The sequence below is a fragment of the Xylaria bambusicola genome, assembly GCF_022495145.1.
Source record: "Xylaria bambusicola strain CBS 139988 unplaced genomic scaffold F5B22scaffold_54, whole genome shotgun sequence".
Classification (NCBI taxonomy): domain Eukaryota; kingdom Fungi; phylum Ascomycota; class Sordariomycetes; order Xylariales; family Xylariaceae; genus Xylaria; species Xylaria bambusicola.
This window is the reverse complement of record NW_025953607.1, coordinates 1-19,143: the sequence shown is the minus strand read 5'-3', so window position 1 is coordinate 19,143 and position 19,143 is coordinate 1. Positions and strand designations below refer to the sequence as shown.

Genomic DNA, 19,143 nt, shown 5'->3' with positions numbered 1-19,143 from the left:
TTCTAAGTATAAGGCTTGAAACTAAAAGCTATATGAAATACAAAATGCTGTCATGTCTTCCAAAGTCTGCGTGTGGCCGATTCAAATCCCATCCCCTGTGGTTGACCTTAGGCTACATCCACCTGGGCTGGTTTTCTTAACTGCTGAGGCTCACCAATATTTTTTTTCAAGGCACGGCCGACGAGCCTCATCTGTAATAAAACCGAAATGAGTTTTGAGGTGCGTACAAGGTATTCAGCGCGTTCAGTGGAGATAACAACTCGTAACTTTCACTCTAACGCAAGTGCGCTACATCAAACGGCCGTGAAATAATTCAATACCTTCAACGCCCACCATTTCCCAGTACCCATGCAGAGAGAACTTTGAGGTCTAGCAAGCGCAGGCGGCCAAGCAAACAACTTAAATGCGCTTAGCCTCTCGTAATAGTATAGTGTAGAGCCTGCCTTTCTACACCTTCCTAGGTGAACTCAAAAGCCTGCAGGAGAAACATCTACTAAATAGCTCTTCCCGCGCTTTCCGAAGCGCATCTTTGAATCCGTCAGGCCAGGCGCTGACGTAGTGATCCTCACCTATTGTGATATGAGACATGCCCTCCAAATCTTGCCAAGATACATCTCTTTGTTGGGCTATGACTAACATGGCCCGATAGAAATTCGCAACACTTTTCGTCGGGATGAGTGATAAATCCTGTTGTCGACACAGAATCTCTGCCGTAGTTTCAATGATGTCCCAAAAGGTGCCATCGAGGATAGGTATAATGGATTGAAGAGTTGATCTTGGCACAGATGGCTGAAATTTCTCGATCATGTAAAGCGCTACTGTTCTAGTCCATATATTCTCCTTTGCCGCAATCTCTCCTAGACAATCTAGAAGTCCCTCTGGCAGACTTGGCTGGTTTGCCATCAGCCTCAATGCCTCGAATATCGTATCATACCTCCTTTCTCGGACAACTGACGCAACCGCCTGAACAACGTCTTGTGGTAGAGCAGTCTGGCCCTCAAGTGCCCGTATTACGAATAATTTGCGGCACGAAATGTAACTTTCTTGACTCTGGAGATACGGGACAAGATGTGAGAAATATTCCTTCACCGGCAGACTTTTAAGTGTCCTTGAGACCTGGCAATAAACCTTCTGTTCATCATCGTCGAAGCGTTTCACAATAGCTCCAATACACTCTTTAGGTACCTGCTGACCTTCAAGTGCTTCTAGCGCTGCCGTTCTAACTCTGGAGTGCTCATCTTCGAGGCATGCTATGACAGGTTGAAGATACTCTCTGGGTAGCGGTTTCCCATAAAGTGCACGTAGTGCTGCCTCTCTAAATTGCCACTTGCTGTGGTGAAGATACTCTTCGACACTTTGAAGAAATTCTGTTGTTGTCTGCTGACTTTTGAGTATATTTATTGCTGCTGAACTAATACCAAGGTAGGTTTCATTTCCGATACATGTTAAGATAGCCCGAAGGTACTTGTTTGGTAGCTGTCGGCCGTCAAACACAGATAGGGTAGACATTCTGGCTGATGAGTTTTCATGTTGGAAATACGGTTCGATATTGTGATAAAGTTCCTCGTTTGTCGGCTGGCCTCGAAGTATCTCTACTGCTTGATGCTGAACGGCATCATGCTCGTCTTTTAAACATAATATAACAGCCTGGAGGAGTTCTGAGGATAGCGGTTGACTGCTAAGTGCTTGAACCGCTGCGTATCTGACTTGCCATTTATCGTGTTGAAGATAGGCTGTAACTTTCTGAAAATGCTCTTCCATTCGTAGTTGCCTGCATAGCGTCCAAAGCGCGCATTGTTGAAGCTCTACGTCTTGGTCCTCGAGACATGCCATTGTAGCTTGGAAGTCTTCTGCGGAAAGTGGTCGCCGGAGAGCGTGTTTTGCTATCTCTCTGACAATTTTATTGTCATGTTGAAGATATAGTGCGCTATCCTGGACAGATTCTTCTCTGCCCATCAGGCCGTCAAGAATATCGACCACGTCTTCCTTCTCGCTGTGCCTGGTGTTGTCATAAATAGATTGAAAGCGTTCCACAACAACTTGGAGTTGTTCCTTTGCTAATCTCCGGTCCTTGAGTTTGCGGAATGCGCTCTGCCTCACTGTTTCATGCTTACTTTTGAGATATTCTATAAGAGTCTGGAGGTCTTGTTCGACTGATGGCTTGTTTGCTAGAGCTTCCACAGCTTGAACTTTAATTTCTGGGCTTTCATCCTCGAAGCAAAGTTTCAAAAACCGAGCGCGCCGCTCCGAAACGTCTTCCTGCCCGTTCAATAACTTTGTTATATGGGATTTCGTATGAGGATATTGCTCTATAACTGTCTTTGTTATAGCCACTGGTAACTCATTGTCGACAGCGAGACTGGAGTGAAGTTTCCCATTAAGGTATTGTTTCTGTTTGAGTTCCATTGTACACACTAGCTCAAACGCTACCCATTGCACCAATTGTTGTTCTAAGCTTTGGTAGTAGGAGGCTGCAGGCAAAGTCTCGTTAACGAGATGCATAATTAATCTGATATGGGTATAGCCTAGCAGATCGCGCGGCTCTTGCTCAATTATTTCGAAAAATGACTTTGGATCCGTTTCTGAGGTCAGCAAACCGGCCACAAATCGCCAAAATACATCGTAACGCTTATTGTATTTATTTTCGAGAAGAAACGTATCTGGCGAGGCCTCCACATCATTTCCATTCCTAACGGGTGGGCATTTCAGCTTCTGCTTCGCTTTCCATTGTCGCACGAAGTATCGCGCCGCAAAGTATTCCTGAAAAGTGAGATGCAAAAAGTGGTAATTTAACTTCTTGGCCTTGGATGAAGGATCTGATGAGCGAAGGAAAGAGACCTGCTTGAGCAATCCGTCCAGCATGAGCTTCTTATCACGGCGAACGGAATGCCTCGATATCGCGCTGCGGTGCTCAGGCTCAAAGTCTACAACGTCGTGGTACATGCCATAGAAAGCCAAGAGTTCCAGATCTTTCTGCTCGTTATATAACACCGCCATAATTTCATCGTCGTGAGCGTCCTCTATTTGGGATAGTGTCAATCTCCCTAGCTTTTCCGCATCCTTTCTCCATAATGCTTGTTCGATTCTCTGGTAGATAGTAGTCATAGTCTCCTCTTCATCTGGACCTTTGAATTTTATTCCACGATCATCATCCCAGGTGCAGCAGAACACGTCAAGCTGGATTGGAATCCGTAAAAGGCCATGAATAAGCCGACGTTCACTCAAAAATGATTGAACCCCTTTCATCTTTACTGAATCGAGCTCGCCTGTCTTTCTATCCGTGAAGACATTTTCCATGTACAACTTTATCTGGTCCGGGTAAAATCCAATAGTATCTAATTCGCAGTCAATAGGTATGATATTCGGAGGAAGTCTTGCATGAGGGCGGGCGGTAACAATGATATTTGGCTGGTTGAGAAGCTCCTGGAGAAAACGGAGCATACTTCCTTCCAAATCTTGCGACACTTCATCTAGGCCGTCGAGAATAAAGAGAATGCGGGCTCCTTTTGTCTTATCTAAGGCGGTCCATAATGCGTTGACGAGTTTATCGCGCTTTGGATGTTGAGCGAAATACTCGTGGCGAAATAGGTCTTGGAAGTTGTACTCGGCACTTCTGCGCCTTTCTTCTAGCTTCAGGTTCCGTAATGGTATCCAAAGTACCCAATCGAACAAATCTGACCATAAGTTGCCATAGATAAAATCATAGACAATCTTTTTGCACAATGTAGTCTTGCCCACTCCAGCGCGCCCATGGATCATGATGCGTCGTTTGCCAGGTTCAAAGAGAGTTGGCAATGTGATGCTGCTCTCTTCATGAAACTTTTCAACTTCCATTTGAGAAATAAGTGAAAACGAAGACTCTTGCCGTTGTACAATTTCCAAATTGATATAACAACGATCCATCGGAAGTGGGTCACCTGAGAATCGTTCAATCCTCAGATATTCCTGTGAATAGCAAACGGTGCGCATATATCTGTTTGCTATCTCTATAGGGGTTCCTTCATGGATACGTTTAAGCAGACTTGAAATCTCCCCAGCAACCAAAACATAGTCCTTGTTATCAGGGCTATCAAATTTGTTCATTTGTATATGTGGTCGGTCGAGGGGAATGGGATGGGGCACAAAATCCAGCGTTGCGGAGACTTGGTCAACCAACTACGATACGTTAGTCCATTTGTTTTTTTGGAATACAGAGTGATAAGCATCTCATACCGGCTTCCCTTCGTCCCGCAGCCAGGGGAGTATCTTGCGCGGGAGACTCGTCAAGCCAGTTTCGTAGAAAGTCAATATGTTGTCGTTAAGTTCGTTATCTCGACAGAAGCTCGCAAAGCGTCGTACCAGTTCTCCCAAATCGAAACTTGGTTTCACGTGCTTTAATAGACTGGAGACGTTTTTGTTCTGACTAAACGCCCAGGCCCTCAGACCTGGCTCTGCCCACTTAGCTACGTTCTGAAATGAAGTCCCACGAAATGGAGTAGCTAGGAAGATGATGCCTCGTGTTGCCTGTCCTACGGTGATATATTCTCCTTCAGCCATGACAAGGGCCTTCATTAGGATAATTCCACCAAGACAGGAGACAATAAACACGATTGGTCGATTATCCGTCGTAGTCAGGGGGCGGTTCTTGATGCTAACAAGCAATAGCCGGGCGAATTCGTCAATCGTCTTCTGAACCATATCAGATGATTCGAACAAATCAGCCGGCCAGTCACAAGTAAATATCCGTGCCTTTGGAGCCCGCTTAGGCAGCATATCTGAGTCCGCGAGCCAGTTGACACCCGGTCGTCCATCTTGCTTCCAGGTCCATGTGCGTTGCGAATCAGTATCTAGGCCATGTATAGCAATGATGTCAATGTCTGTTGAAGTCTCAATTTCAGAGGATGGGTATATTTGACGAATCCTGACATTCTTCGTGTGCGACGAAGATCGTGGTGAACTGTCTAAAAGGGGTGTGGTTGAGCGTGAAGCTGCGCGCCTCTGGACCAAAAAGTATAGTAACGATGCTATTATCCCGCAAGTGAGGACAACAATAGGATCAAGTTGTATTTCAATCACAACCATTGCATTAACTATTCTGCAACTACGTGGGTTACTGTAGATGTCAATAGTTCAGATATAAGTTGATCGTTATTTACATATTTAAGGTTGGTTAAAGCACGGTCTTAGATCTGTAGTGCCTCTCCTTTCCATGCAGTGAGAGAACGGAAGCCAACAACACCACGAAAACCAGGAGGGGGTGGCGTGGGTAGGGTAGCATCAGGCATCAGCCGCCCCTGTGCTGTTACCAACTGCACATTCAGACCCAGGGCCTCCACTTCTACAGGTCATAAGGATGGTAATTGTTAGCGCAACGCTAAATTTTGTACAGGCAGGGATTTTTGGCAGGATACTTGTATGAATCTACTTCGTACGCAGGGGTTTTGGAGTGGCAAAACGGCCTCGAGACTGATCAACAGCAAGATTTCTACCAAAAATGTATAACAGCCTTATGAACAACAGTACTCTTACTCTCTTAGAAAATAGCGTCGCGCTAACAATTACCATCCTTATGACCTGTATACATATGTAGAAGGCCGGCTTCGGATCTTCAGGGTTGAAGCTATCCCCAATCAACAATTCGTCGGACCCTGAAGTTGATAGCAACACAGCCTAATAGCCGCTTAGTTTAATCAGCCTTTAGCTAGTTTCTTCAAGGACTGACTACGCATGTGCGAGCCTCCCATTCCCCATGTTAAGCCGTTGCTTAGTTATATAGGTACACAACTAAAGGTTGGGACTGCTACTTACAGGTCATAAGGATGGTAATTGTTAGCGTGACGCTATTTACTAAGAAAGTAAGAGTACTGTTGTTTATAAGGCTATTATACGTTTTTTGGTAGAAATCTTGCTGTTGATCAATCTCGAGGCTGTTTTGCCACTCCAAAACCCCTGCGTACGAAGTATATTCATACAAATATCCTGCCAAAAATCCCGGCCTGTACAAAATTTAGCGTTGCGCTAACAATTACCATCCTTATGACCTGTACTACCTGGTATTTCTATTTTTATACTCAGTCCACACTACGCCCTTTTACCCCTCTTCTATCTTTGGTGCGTTTCAACATTCGTTGATACCGAACATTAGTAAGACGGTACAGTCTTTACAAAGCTCCTTGTACGCAGCAATACTGCTAAAAAAGAGTATAATTTTGAGGGTTTGAAGCGTCAATACGGTTATTAGTGAGTCAGGCTCATTTCAGGAGTCATAATAAGTGTTTAATACCTTGTGGGACGAGGTCAAATAGAAAAAGGGCTCATCATTAACTATATGCGGAAGCCATCAATCAATTTGGAGTATCGCAGCTTTTGGTTGTCAGAATAGCGACATTAATAATAATAGCATTACGCAACTTAAATTACCCCTGTTACCTCCGCGTATATTCCATAACAGTAGCTGATGACCGGGCTTGAATTGAAGTTATTCACAACACAGTGATCTGCTCGTGCTGCAAAAACCCATGGCCCTCAGGCTCCTTCCGTCACACGCACAAGCGCTGTGCCAGCTGAATATGCAGTTCGCCTTGCACTTCGGCCGTACGAAAGGCCATTGCAGGCTGTTCATAATCTCTCAGAGACATGCAGGCAATAATGGGTAATATCGGAAAGTAAGGTTATACAGACTTCACTTCTTGAAACAGACCCCAGAGACCTAGGCGGTCTGGGCTAGCAGACTAGTTATATATAGAGTCGAGTCAAGCCACCAACAGCCAAGAAGGAGTTGGTTGGTCAAGGACTCATGTAGCCCTAGTTGTTCATTATAGTCTGAATTGCTCAAATTCCAAGCCCAGTATCTCTGCCCTTGTTATACCTTCTTGGCCTTGGTGGCTGACTTGACCCTATATACAGCTAGTTCGGCATTTTTAAATCTCCAAAGCCAGTCAATATATCGCATATAACCTTACTTTCTGTCAGGGGCAAAGAAACACTAGGGCAGAAGCTACCCGAAGGGATAGAAATAGTTCAAATAGCCAGGTATACAAGAAGGCGAAAGGCCCCCATTCAATACGAGGAAGGGCAAGAATCAATAATATTGAGTCCTAATCCATACCTTTGACCTATCTACTACCCAGGTGCTACCTATTTACTCACCAGCTTCACTCTGGGGACACCCACCTGTGACACTTTCAAGGTCGATTTCATGTCTAATTAGGGGAATCTTGCAGGGCGTGCGCAGTGGCCGTAGGGGAACGGTATATTCGGGCGTAAGTGGGGGAATACCTGGTCTAGCTGTGTGACATCTGTATTCTTAACTACCGAGGTCTGCTATTGCATCTCATCTCAGCAAGGGCTGAACAGCAGCACTTTCGAGTACTTAACCCAGCCCCATGGCTATCACAATTGATGACTTGGGAGGAGAAAGGAAATCACGCAAGAGAAGGGGACAAAAAATGCATTGGTCTGAGTATATTTATTTATCTGTACTAGTACAACATTAACCAAGACACAAACAGCCGCAGAGGCAAATGCTACTAGCCTAGCCCAGCCTTATCCCCAACCCATCCGCCCGGTCGATAACAACGGTATTTTGATTACATAGATGTAAAAACTGTATGTTTGGTATCAAGGTTTCCGTTCGCAGTCATCCAGAAGACAAAAGAATGAAGATCAGCAGAAGGGAAGATGGTTAGAAAAGGAGATGAAGTGTTTTGCGTAGCCATGGGACTCTGGGAACCGTTTCCTGCACCTCGCCATTCTCAGTGGCATGCATTATGTAGTCAAAGTTGTGTGATGAAGTATGCTACCAGGTATATAGTAGCACAGTACAAGAGTGTTCGTTCACTCGTTGCTTTTGTTTTGTATTCTTGGATGTCATGGTCAAATCCCCGATAGATGATGATGTATATAGTATAAGTATTTTGATGTAGTTTGCTTTCCGTGCCTGTCTTTCGTGTTCAAATCATCTTCTCGTACACCTTCTCTTCAGCCACCGACTCTAGCTCGTCGAAGTCGCGAATTACGGGGGCCAGAACGTCGGGCGCGAGCGGCGATAACTGGAGAGGAAGGGTCTTGCTTGCTGCTGGTGCCTCGCAGCCTCGACTGCTTGTCGGCGTTTGCGGCCGCAGCTGGGCAAATATATGTCCGCCTCCTTCCGGTCTGGCGTTGCTGTCCGCTGTTATCGACGTCAGGTCTAGCGGCGCGGGTGGCTGTGTGCGATACATGGATTGCGTCCGCGCGGGCCATTGTGGGGGAGGAAGTGGAGGAGGCGGAGCTCCCTCAGCCTGGATGGTGGCTGCGTTGAGAAGTGCTGTGAGATTCGTCCTGGGAACGTTGCTGTTCATGTTTAACGGACTCGGCTTTATGATCCCGCCGGGGCCAAACACGGTGTTCGCACTCCTATCGCTGCGTACGCTCTCATTCCCGCGACTGCGCGGCGGCGGGCGTGGAAGGCCCTTGTTTGCGTACCCTGCCGCTTGGCCGTGATATTGCTGCGCTGCCAGAATCCTCCCGTTGATACTCGCCGTGTCATCTGAGTAGACACTCATGGCAGACGAACCGCCCCACATTGTCGGTGTAGCTGTCGTGCTCGAGCGTACACTCTGTGCAGATGGCGTGCGGAATCCGGAGCGGCTCGGTGGCGGTAGCGGAAACTTTTGCTGTTGTCGGGCGCGGCTGCGGATCATGTGGGCTACAGGGTCGGTCCCGTTGGAGGTCGCAGAGGTATCGGACCCGGCGCTGTCGATCGCTTGCTGATGCCAGGTACGCGGGACGACCCAGCAGTGAGAGAGTTCGTGACTAGCCTCGAGGGAAGGCGTTGAGACGCCCTTCCATGGCGGCGTGCGTGTGCCTCCCAGTTGTGGAGATAGATGATACGAGACGCCGTCTTTGTAACGCGCGTTGGGCGAGTCGACTGAGACGCTGGCCAGAACTTGGAGGGTGGCGTACACGACAACCCAGCGGCCGCGACGCGCGCAATAGGGATCTACAGCACCAATCTGGTCAGTCTTCTCAAACTTCACGAAGCCCTCAATTAGGTCTGAGCGCGTAAACTCGGAGCCGAGACTGTAGATATTCGTAGCCTCGGTGTACGCGAGTTGGATTCTGCGCTCAAGATTCCGGTCATCAGGCGCTTGTTTCCCGTGCTTTTCCTTCCTCGACCTATCTCTGGAGTTGCCCGGCGTGGCGGAGGTGGACGGCGGGATGGAGTCCGGTACCAGCGGATATGGATGCGGAATGTGTGGGAAGCGCATGCGGTTGTCAAACTCGATCAGCAGGTCCGTGAGCGGGAGGTCTTCACTATCGGCGTCGAAGGACTTATTTCCGCTCTCTGACACCATCATCCATTTCCGGCTGCTGCGGGTCTCCGACTCATCCCACACGATATCACGATTTACGAGGTAGTCGTACAGCGCGCCGAAGTCTTTCTGTAGCATCTGCGCCACTGGCCTTGTAAGCCATGTTTCCTCACCATCCGTTGTGCGCGCCCCGGTCTCTGCGGGCGGCCACGTACCATATACCCTCGCGTAGTAGTTGACGAAAAATTGCCGGAGTCGCCCAGCTGCCGCTTTCCCTATGCTACCATTGCGTACCGCTGGTCCCCAAGCCTCCGGGAATTCAAAGTCTGCAAGACGCTCCGCAGCCCCTTGCACGCGAAGTTGGGTTTCAAGACAGGCACGTTCCAGAAGGGCGCGCGTGATTGGCGTCAGATGTCGGAAGTCGGCGCAGTCCTCGAGTCGCGAATACATGCCGGCACAGTGAAGGAAAGCTTCCCGCCAACCCTCTTCCCACCGAACCTCGGGCGTTTCAGACCACGCGAGCAGCGATACGGCGGTCTCCGGATCGTTCCGCGCGTCATCAATGCCGCGCGCTGACAGGTAGTTGATGATTGTACCAACGTTATCTGCGTCAGGTTCCATGTAGCCGTCAAGCCGCTCGAGGAGATCATGCAAGGCTTGAAATAGTGATAGGCCGACAAGAGAAGCGTGGTACAAGACAGCAAAGACGTTGCGCGTAGTGATCATGTGACGATGAGTCTCCGCTTTGGATAGGTTAGCCGGCGTAGGGAAGTACATCTCGTACGAGATCTGGCCGTCCACATCTGCGTTCGTATTGTCTTCCGATACGGGTGGTGTGGCCTGGCCAATCTGCCCATAGCTGTTATGCCGCAGCATGGGTGGTGCTCCGACGGGAGACGGAGGCAGGTCGATCTGGGAAAAGTCATCTTCCGTAGATCCTTCGCGAAGAAGAGTGACGAGGAGTCGCGATTCTGTAGATTCGATGATATGAGATGAGAGCCGAAAAGAGGGATTGGGCCGCAGGTGGTGGTCTTTCCGCCCGAAGTACACTAGGACGTCGCCATTGTGATCCCAGAGCTCGGGATCTTTCCGCAGCTTATTCCACCTCTGTGCTGGCTTTCCAGCACCAATCCAGCGTTTGATGGGCGGCGGCGGGGAATGAGGAGGGAGGGGAGGGAGTTTGCTTGAAGGCGGCGGTGTCATGAGTGATTGATGATCTGCATCCCACATGCCGCCAGGCGGCCGTAGAGCCGGCAGAGGAGGAATATCGTTAGAATCGTAGTCGTCGGCGTCATAATAGGGAGGAGGCCGTATTGTGGCCGATGACGGCGCTCTGTCAGCAACATCAGGTTCCTTCTTTTTCTTCAGCCCAAGCGTGAACGCCTTAGTCAGTCCCTTTCGAATGTCGTCGCTCTTCTTGTCCACTACACTGCGAAACCCTGATCGCTCGATACCCAACACATCTTCCGTCTTCAGCACAGGCTTTCGTGCTCTGGCGTACGCATAATCTGCCATTGGCCCCTGACGCTGTACGCCACCATCTCGTTTCCCATTCTCACTGCTTCCGCTTTGACTACCACTGCTGTTGTTGATGTTGATATTCGCCAGCTCGGAACGATAGTGTACCGCATCACCATCAAAAGCCGCATCTGAGAACTTGAGAAGCCGAGCGTTGGCCGTGCTTAGTCCAGTGCTGGGTGGCATGGGATGATCATAGATAGAAGCATCGTCAGCTGACATCCGAGCACCACTTGATTTAGATCGCCCTCGCCCCCCTGCGGCACCTTTCTCACCCGTCTTGGGCTCTGTGATCTTCTTCCTGACATACGCACTGCGTCCCGACATGTTGGGCGAAATATTCAAGCAAATGGGCCGTATACGACAGCAGACTTGAGAACCTTAGCGTACGTGGTCGTCTGTAGCCGTCGTCTGTAGCCACCGAGCCCTTCCCACACTTGTGGGATTGAGTGTCCTACTAATTGACCGCTACGGTGGAACGTGAGTCGAACTCATACAGCCGTGTTCAGACCCAAATCTCAAATACACCTAAGACGAGTTGATTTGTTTCGTAAAAGTGAGTCGCCAAAGTAGAGTTTAAGCGATCGTAGATAATTCAACGTACTTTTGCTTGTCGGCCAGTGATGTCTTATAAGGTAGACGTTGCGACGACGATTGAGATGGCAATACTGATTGTTCCTTGCCGAGCTTGTTGTTACCACATCAACAGCTACCTAAGTGCCCTTTGCTGTATATACGGCACAGCAACACGAAATAAATGAATCTAAGTCGTCGATGATGGGGACTAGCTAGTCTGGGACCTGATCGGCAATATCAAGAATTTGACCGAGAAGGTTTCGTTTTGTTTTGTATGAAAGGGAGAGTGTTCGATAGTTTTATCAAGGTTTCAGAAGAGATGCGCCAACTTTTATCGAGTGTGGTTTAGCCACATGGGGAGTAGTGGTTCGCATTTGCTTTTTCCTCATTGGAATGTTATGTGAGAGGCGTCCCGAACCCAGTGAGATAGAAAAGCCATGAGGTATCATTCAACCGACTACCTGGGGCTCGATGATCTTTTGGGGCTCTCAGAAAAGAGAACATCAAGAGGGATCCCGTGTCGAACTGCGGGCCGTCTTCTCTTCGGATGGGGTAAGCAGTCTCAGCTCCGCGTAGCTACCAAAATGTAGGTAGGATACAAAACACAGTTGGATGTACAAGAAACGCCACGATGCAGGAGAGAAAGGGCCATTACTTGGTCGAGTACCTCAGTGTCACACGGTGGGAGAGCGCGGGGCGTTGGGCAAGAAGATGGTAGCATGATGGGAGAGAAAGAATGCGTGTGGATGAGTGATTGAAAGGGGTCTTGATATCGACTCGACGTTGCAACGATCAAAGTCGTACAAGAGAAGACGCAAAGAACAGTAGCTGTACCTACGCTACATGGCCGTTTGGTAGTTCAGCATGGGCACCCAGCTTCGATTGGCCGTTGACGACGAGTTCCGACAGCCGCCAGATCGGAGGGAAACGCTCTCGATGTACATGGACTTAGCTAGGATCGTAATCCAGATGCCTGTTCAGGACGAGCACGGTGCAGCTGGGCCATAAGAGCGACCAGGATCCCCAGGATCACCCAGTTGTGTGTACGCCCCAAGCAGCTAGATACGAAGTAGGTAGGTTACTGTTGGCTAGATAGGGCATTTCATATCTCATATCTCGAGCCACTCGAGCCTCGCGCGATACCAACCACATGTAGAGGTTACAGCAACTAGCATCTTGGCGCGACTTCTGGAACAGCGTACCAGGACCGGAGCATGGTGACAGAGGAAGGGTATTGGCTGCGGGGGTGGAAGATACGGTCTTTCATGTGGTATTCTACGGTTCCTCGATTATGCCGCTGCGCGGTAAGCTGAGTGATCAATGCAACACGCCTGGGACCTGCTGTAGGACGCCATCACAGCCCAGTCGGTGAAGGCGATGCTGGATGCGTGCCATTATCGAAGAGACCATTGATTGATGGCAATGTCTCGTCGCTCTGGCTCTGGCTCTGTCCCCGGCTCTGTCTCTGGCTCTGGCTTGAGCTACAGTGATTGACTCACAGGCTCGGGTGGCTCAACGCGAGTCTGACAATGGCAGTTCTGTCACCGCCCTCGCGCTAAAGGACGCTCGGCTTGAAGTTGATAGCCCTAGCGCAAGTTAGTAAAAGTCAGGTTAGTCCACACCGCACTACATGGACGCCTTTCCTGATGTGTAGATACATCGCACGTGTGGCCGGCATCCTAGTCTCGATATTTCCCAGGCAGCTGGAAAGCCTCCAGGACCCCCAGTCTAGTATAAGGTAAGGATATGGCACGGGTCTGGCACGGGGGTGGGTTGGCCGGGTTGGAGCGTCCACGACACAATACCTATTCCGGCGAGCCTGCGATAGCCAGGCAATTACAACTAGTAAGTAAGTACTAGTATTTTCCAATACTAGTACTTACTAGTTAAAAATCCATACTAGTACTTACTTACTACTAGTACTAAAAAGTCAATACTAGTACTTACTACTAGTAAGTACTAGTATTACTAGTTTTTTTAACATAGAGAAAAAAAAAAAAATTTTTTTAAAAGAATTAAAATTTTTTTTTAAAAAGAATTAAATAAATATAAGGTAAAAAAATTATATAAATAAATAGCTAAAATTAAACTTAATTTAAAAGTAATATTTATTTTATTATACTTATTTTGGTTTATTAATTATTAATTTATTTATATATATAAAATTAAAGGTAAATTTTAAAATTAAGAAATTAAAAGAATTATTAAAAGTAAAGATAGGAATAAATTATATGGGTGTATAGCTAGAATTAAGCCCGATTTAAAACTAATAGCCGTTTTTTTATACCTATTTTAGTTAATTAATTATTAATTTATTTATATGTTTAGAATTAAAGGTAAATTTCTAAGTTAAGAAATTTAAAAAAATCATTAAAAGTAAATATAGGAATAAATTATATAGGTGTATAGCTAGAATTAAGCCCGATTTAAAACTAGTAGCCGTTTTTTTATACCTATTTTAGTTAATTAATTATTAATTTATTTATATATTTAAAATTAAAGGTAAATTTCCAAGTTCAGAAATTTAAAAAAATCATTAAAGGTAAATATAGGAATAAATTATATAGGTGTATAGCTAGAATTAAGCCCGATTTAGAACTAGTGGCCGTTTTTTATACCTCTTTTAGTTAATTAATTATTAATTTATTTATATATTTAAAATTAAAGGTAAATTTCCAGGTTAAGAAATTTAAAAAAATCATTAAAAGTAAATATAGGAATAAATTATATAAGTGTATAGTTAGAATTAAGCCCGATTTAAAACTAGTAGCCGTTTTTTTATACCTCTTTTAGTTAATTAATTATTAATTTATTTATATATTTAAAATTAAAGGTAAATTTCCAGGTTAAGAAATTTAAAAAAATCATTAAAAGTAAATATAAGAATAAATTATATAGGTGTATAGCTAGAATTAAGCCCGATTTAGAACTAGTGGCCGTTTTTTTATACCTCTTTTAATTAATTAATTATTAATTTATTTATATATATAGAATTAATATTTTATTTTTTTATTTAAATATAAAGAAAAGGCTTTATTTATAAAAGTATATATATATATATATAACAATATATATACTATTCGAAAAAGAAAATTCTGCTCTTTCGAATAGTATATTATACTAATTATTAATATATATATAGTAAATGATATACCCAAATCTATATATATCTTTATTATAATAAATAGAAATAATTCAGCTTTCCACATTTAGAAACTCTTACCAATATATAACGTTATAATTACTCCAACTATACGCTTTAACTATACGCTTGGACTATATACTTTAACTATACGCTTTAACTATACGCTTTAACGTTTTAAAATAGGAAAGATATCAGCATTTAATTTATTGGTGGATTTTATTCCGGCGTTTAAATAAACGCCGGATCTTCAAACAATTATCAAAAAACGGAAAGAGGTCCGATAGGAATGGCTTTAAGGTTATATTATTGCTTTAAAATCAAGGTTTTCGATAAAGCCGAATACCGAAGTTCAAAGTTCAAAGTTGAATTTTAAGGAATATAAAAGCTAAAGAATATCCCATATGTTCAACAATTCTTTTCTCAACAACCATCAATCCTACACATATAAGATCTATATCATTAAATAGCCCTTTTTCCGCTCTATTTAACAATGTCTTCAGCTTCTTCATCCAATTCTTCCTTTAAGCTTGTTCAAGCTTAGGAAAAGTTTATTCTTAATTTTAGTAAAACCAACGCTGCTCTTTCAATTCTACAAGAAAAACAACATTATATAGCTCAACAAATCACTCAACTTAACTTCTAGATAGTACCGGTAAATCCTTTTCCATTTCCTTTTTTTTAATATTTTTTTTAATTTTTTTCTTTATTATTCATTAATTATATTATAAATTATTAATAAATATCGAAATAAAACTGGATTAGCTAAGCTTTTTAAAAGCAATGCTAAACCTAGTGCATTATTATCTAATTTACCAGTTAAATACATTAGTAATTTACCATTAATAAGTCTTTTTCTTTATTAAATATATATATATATATATATATTTATTTATTAATTAATTCTTTTAAACTTCATCGTATAATCCGGAAGATCCAATCACTTCTGATACTACATTTAAACAATTCCTTACTCGAATATCACCTCCATTATCGGTAAGTTTATTTATATTTATTTATTTAACTTCTTTTCTTTATTATTTATTAATTTTTATATTTTATATTTAGGATTATAATCCAACCCTTAACCCCCAGATTTTAACTATTGATTCACCTAAATTTTACCCTAAATCACCTTTAATTAATAGTTCTAAACCTAATATAACTATTAATTTATTAGAAAATTCTAATAGTTATATAACGGTAAATTAAATAAATCTTTAATTTTATATAATTATATATTAATATCTTTATAGGGTGGAACTTATTATTATTGTAATAAGTATATTAAAACGTATAAAGGGTTTAAAATGCATTTAATATGTGCAAAAAAAGGGAAAGGATGTAGAAAAATTATTAAAGATTAATTAAATTAATCTTTTCTTTTTATTATTTACTTTTATCATTAGGAATTTTAAAATTATTAAATTGTTTTTATTATATTTCTTTATTATAATAAAGGTTAAATTTATTAAGTTTATTATAGTTAAATAAATCCGTAAGAATAGAATTATTCTTCTAATATATTTTCAATAATATTACCATCTTCCTATATTTTAATAGCTCTTTTTAATTCCTTTAATTCTAAAAATTTCCAACTTTTTAATAAAGTTAAATATTTAACTATTTTTGATAATAATCTATTTCGACTTTTAATAATTATATTACTACTAATTAAAAAAACTCGTTCAACTGTAACTGAAGTTGCTGGAATAGCTAAATATTAACGACTTAAAGTACTTAAAACTTTATATTTTTTATTATTTGTTAACCAATATTATAAAGCTAAAGTCTAAGATTTATTAGTTTAAAAATATAATTTTAACAATATAAAAAATTAAACTATACCTTCTTTAGGCTATATAGTTTATTTAAATACATAGAAATTTCATCAATTAAATTTCTATTTTTATTTGGATATAAATTATCTTCTAAATTAGAATCGTTATCTAAATCAAAAAATACACCATATATATCTTCATAAATATTTAATTCTTCATTCATTAATATTTTTAATCTAATAATATTATTAACTTTAATAATATTTAATATAAAAAGGGAATAATAAAAATATATACTTATTATATTCATCTTGTAAAATATATTTAATATCTTCTTCAATATTTGGATAAAAATATAATAAACCATTTGGTTAAAAATATGCTAATTTAAAGCGTAGGTCTAAAGTAAAACTAATAATATAACCTTTATACTTTTTAATATTTAAAGGTATTAACTTTAATGGAAAATAAATTTCAAATTTATTAATTCCAGCATTAATTGCAATAATAAAATCGAAATAAAATTCGGTCTAAAATAAAATATTAATATAAATAAAGGATTAATGGTTTAAAATAATTACTTACTAAATAACCTCCATCTATTATATTTATCTTTTCTTAAAAAATAATAATATATTCTTTTAATTTAGAATAAACTTAATAAATATATAGTAATGCTTTATTTAATATAATATAAAGCTCTCCTTATAAATATTTTAATGGTTTAATAAAGATTTTAAATATATTAATTAAATTAATTAAACAATTCCATTCAAAATTGCTTAAATAATAATCAATATATTCGGAATCTCCAGTATTTTTAAAGACGTATTCTATTAGTTTTTAAAATTCTAAAGCCATTTTTAACATTTTATATATAGAATTCCAACGTATAGGACTATCTATTTTTAAATAATTAATAATTTATAATTTAAACTAAAAGGTAAATAAATAAAAAATATATACCTAAAGGAATTTTAGTTTTTTTATTCTTTTTTAAAATAATTCCATCTCGTTTATATTTTTCAATTCCTTTAAGAAATAATTTCTTATTTTCTTCTTTATATTAAATAAAACAACTAAGCTTTTATATTTAATTTATAATATCTATTAAATTAATTAATAAAGTTAAATATAAAATATAAATTAAAACGTATTATTTTTAAAAGCTTAACGTTAATTAAGATTATGAATATTATTAATAACTTCAATAATTTCATCTTCAGTTTTAAAATTAGAAATATAATTTTCTAATATCTCTTATACTATTATATTAAATATATAAGCAATACAACGAAAATTATATTTAAATTCTTTATTTAAAGAATTTAAATAATTCGTTTTAAATATATTAATAAACTTCCCATTATTAAAAGCATTATCACATATAAAGCTATTAATAATTAATATTTAATATAAATTAATATTTTAAGGATTATAAATTTAAATAAGTACCTTAATATATTATTAAAATTAATTTCAGAATATTATTCAATAATATTTATAATTTCATTATAAATATATTAACCAATATAGTATTCATTTAGTTCCGTAAAGCCTATACAGAATTATTAATAATTATTAAATATAAATCTTTCTTTAATAACTAACCAATTAATTTATATTATAATTGGAAATTAATATTAATAAAAGAAATAATAATAGTTAAAAACGAATTCTTTAAATATTTAAAAGTCCAAATATCAAATGTAAAGGAAAATGTTCCATTATTATCAACATATGATTTTAATATATAATTAAAATCGGATAATGCTTTATTATAAGTTGTTTGAATTAAACTTCGAATTTTATTATAAGTAATATTTGGAAAGAATCTATATATATATATATATTAATAATTAATTAAATATTTATAAAGTATAAAAAGCTTACCGATTATAATAATTTAATAATGCTTTAAATAAAGGTGAATTAATAACATTAAAAGAAATATTATTTTCAATTAAAAAATCTAATATTTTATTATAAGCGTCGTTTTGATCAAAATCTTGAATTGTATTTTTTCGAGGTCTTTTTTAATTAATTGGTATATTAAAGAATTCATTAAATGCTTGTAATTTCGTGCCTATTAATTAAAATATTAATAATTAAATCATTATTTTAAAAATATAAATAATAATTTAAAATAATATTTACGTTTAGTATTATATTGTTCTGATGCTAAATTATAAGCAATTTGTGAATGTTTTTGTTTATAATGTTTAACATAATTAAAAGTTTGAAATCCTTCTACTTTATCGATTTTAATATAATTACACCTATAAAGTATTAAATTAATTAATTTTATTTAAAAATAATATAAATTTAAAGAATATATTATAACTTACAAAGTACAACTGATTTTAACTTCTCGTTATTTAGAATAATCAATAGGTAATAACTCTCGTATAAATAATTTATTTTTAAATATATAACCAGATGTTTCTTCAGATTTTAATAATGAAAATGTTAAAGTATTATATTTTGAACTTTTATATTTTTCGTAATTAGGATTATTTATATTAGAGGAATGGTTAATTAAGGTTATAGAGTTTTCCAAAGTAATAGTAATAAAAGAATCCATTTTTAAATAAAGAATAAATATATAATAATATATAAAGATATATAATAATATATAAAGATATATAATAATATATAAAGATATATAATGATATATAATGATAAATAATGATATATAATATTATATAAAGATATATAATAATATATAAAGATATATAAAGATATTTAATAATAAATAAAAAAGATATTAAAGAAATATTATAATTATTTATACTTTTAAATTTAATATATTTTTAATTACTTTAATTACTTTAATTATATTATTTAAGTTAAT

General features: G+C 39.3%; 2 protein-coding genes across 2 annotated transcripts; both read right to left on the bottom strand.

Annotated features, from left to right (window-relative positions):
- Position 1: 1 nt before the first annotated feature.
- On the bottom strand, positions 2-5,150 carry F5B22DRAFT_438161 (ARM repeat-containing protein). Its single transcript, XM_047971823.1, has 2 exons — positions 4,213-5,150; positions 2-4,155 (listed from the first exon to the last, which is right to left on the bottom strand). Exons 1-2 carry the CDS (start codon positions 5,059-5,061, stop codon positions 448-450), a joined length of 4,557 nt encoding a protein of 1,518 aa, XP_047826874.1. The 5' UTR covers positions 5,062-5,150; the 3' UTR covers positions 2-447.
- A 2,252-nt stretch (positions 5,151-7,402) lies between these two features.
- Positions 7,403-11,639, bottom strand: F5B22DRAFT_438123 (uncharacterized protein). The gene is made up of 2 exons (XM_047971822.1): positions 11,395-11,639; positions 7,403-11,161 (listed from the first exon to the last, which is right to left on the bottom strand). Exon 2 carries the CDS (start codon positions 11,115-11,117, stop codon positions 7,932-7,934), a length of 3,186 nt encoding a protein of 1,061 aa, XP_047826873.1. The 5' UTR covers positions 11,118-11,161; positions 11,395-11,639; the 3' UTR covers positions 7,403-7,931.
- Positions 11,640-19,143: the final 7,504 nt, after the last annotated feature.

Coding starts and splice junctions, on each gene's coding strand:
- F5B22DRAFT_438123 (XM_047971822.1), bottom strand. CDS start 11,117: ATGTCGGGACGCAGTGCGTATGTCAGGAAGAAGATCACAGAGCCCAAG.
- F5B22DRAFT_438161 (XM_047971823.1), bottom strand. CDS start 5,061: ATGGTTGTGATTGAAATACAACTTGATCCTATTGTTGTCCTCACTTGC. Junction 4,156..4,212: donor TGCGGGACGAAGGGAAGCCG/GTATGAGATGCT, acceptor AACGTATCGTAG/TTGGTTGACCAAGTCTCCGC.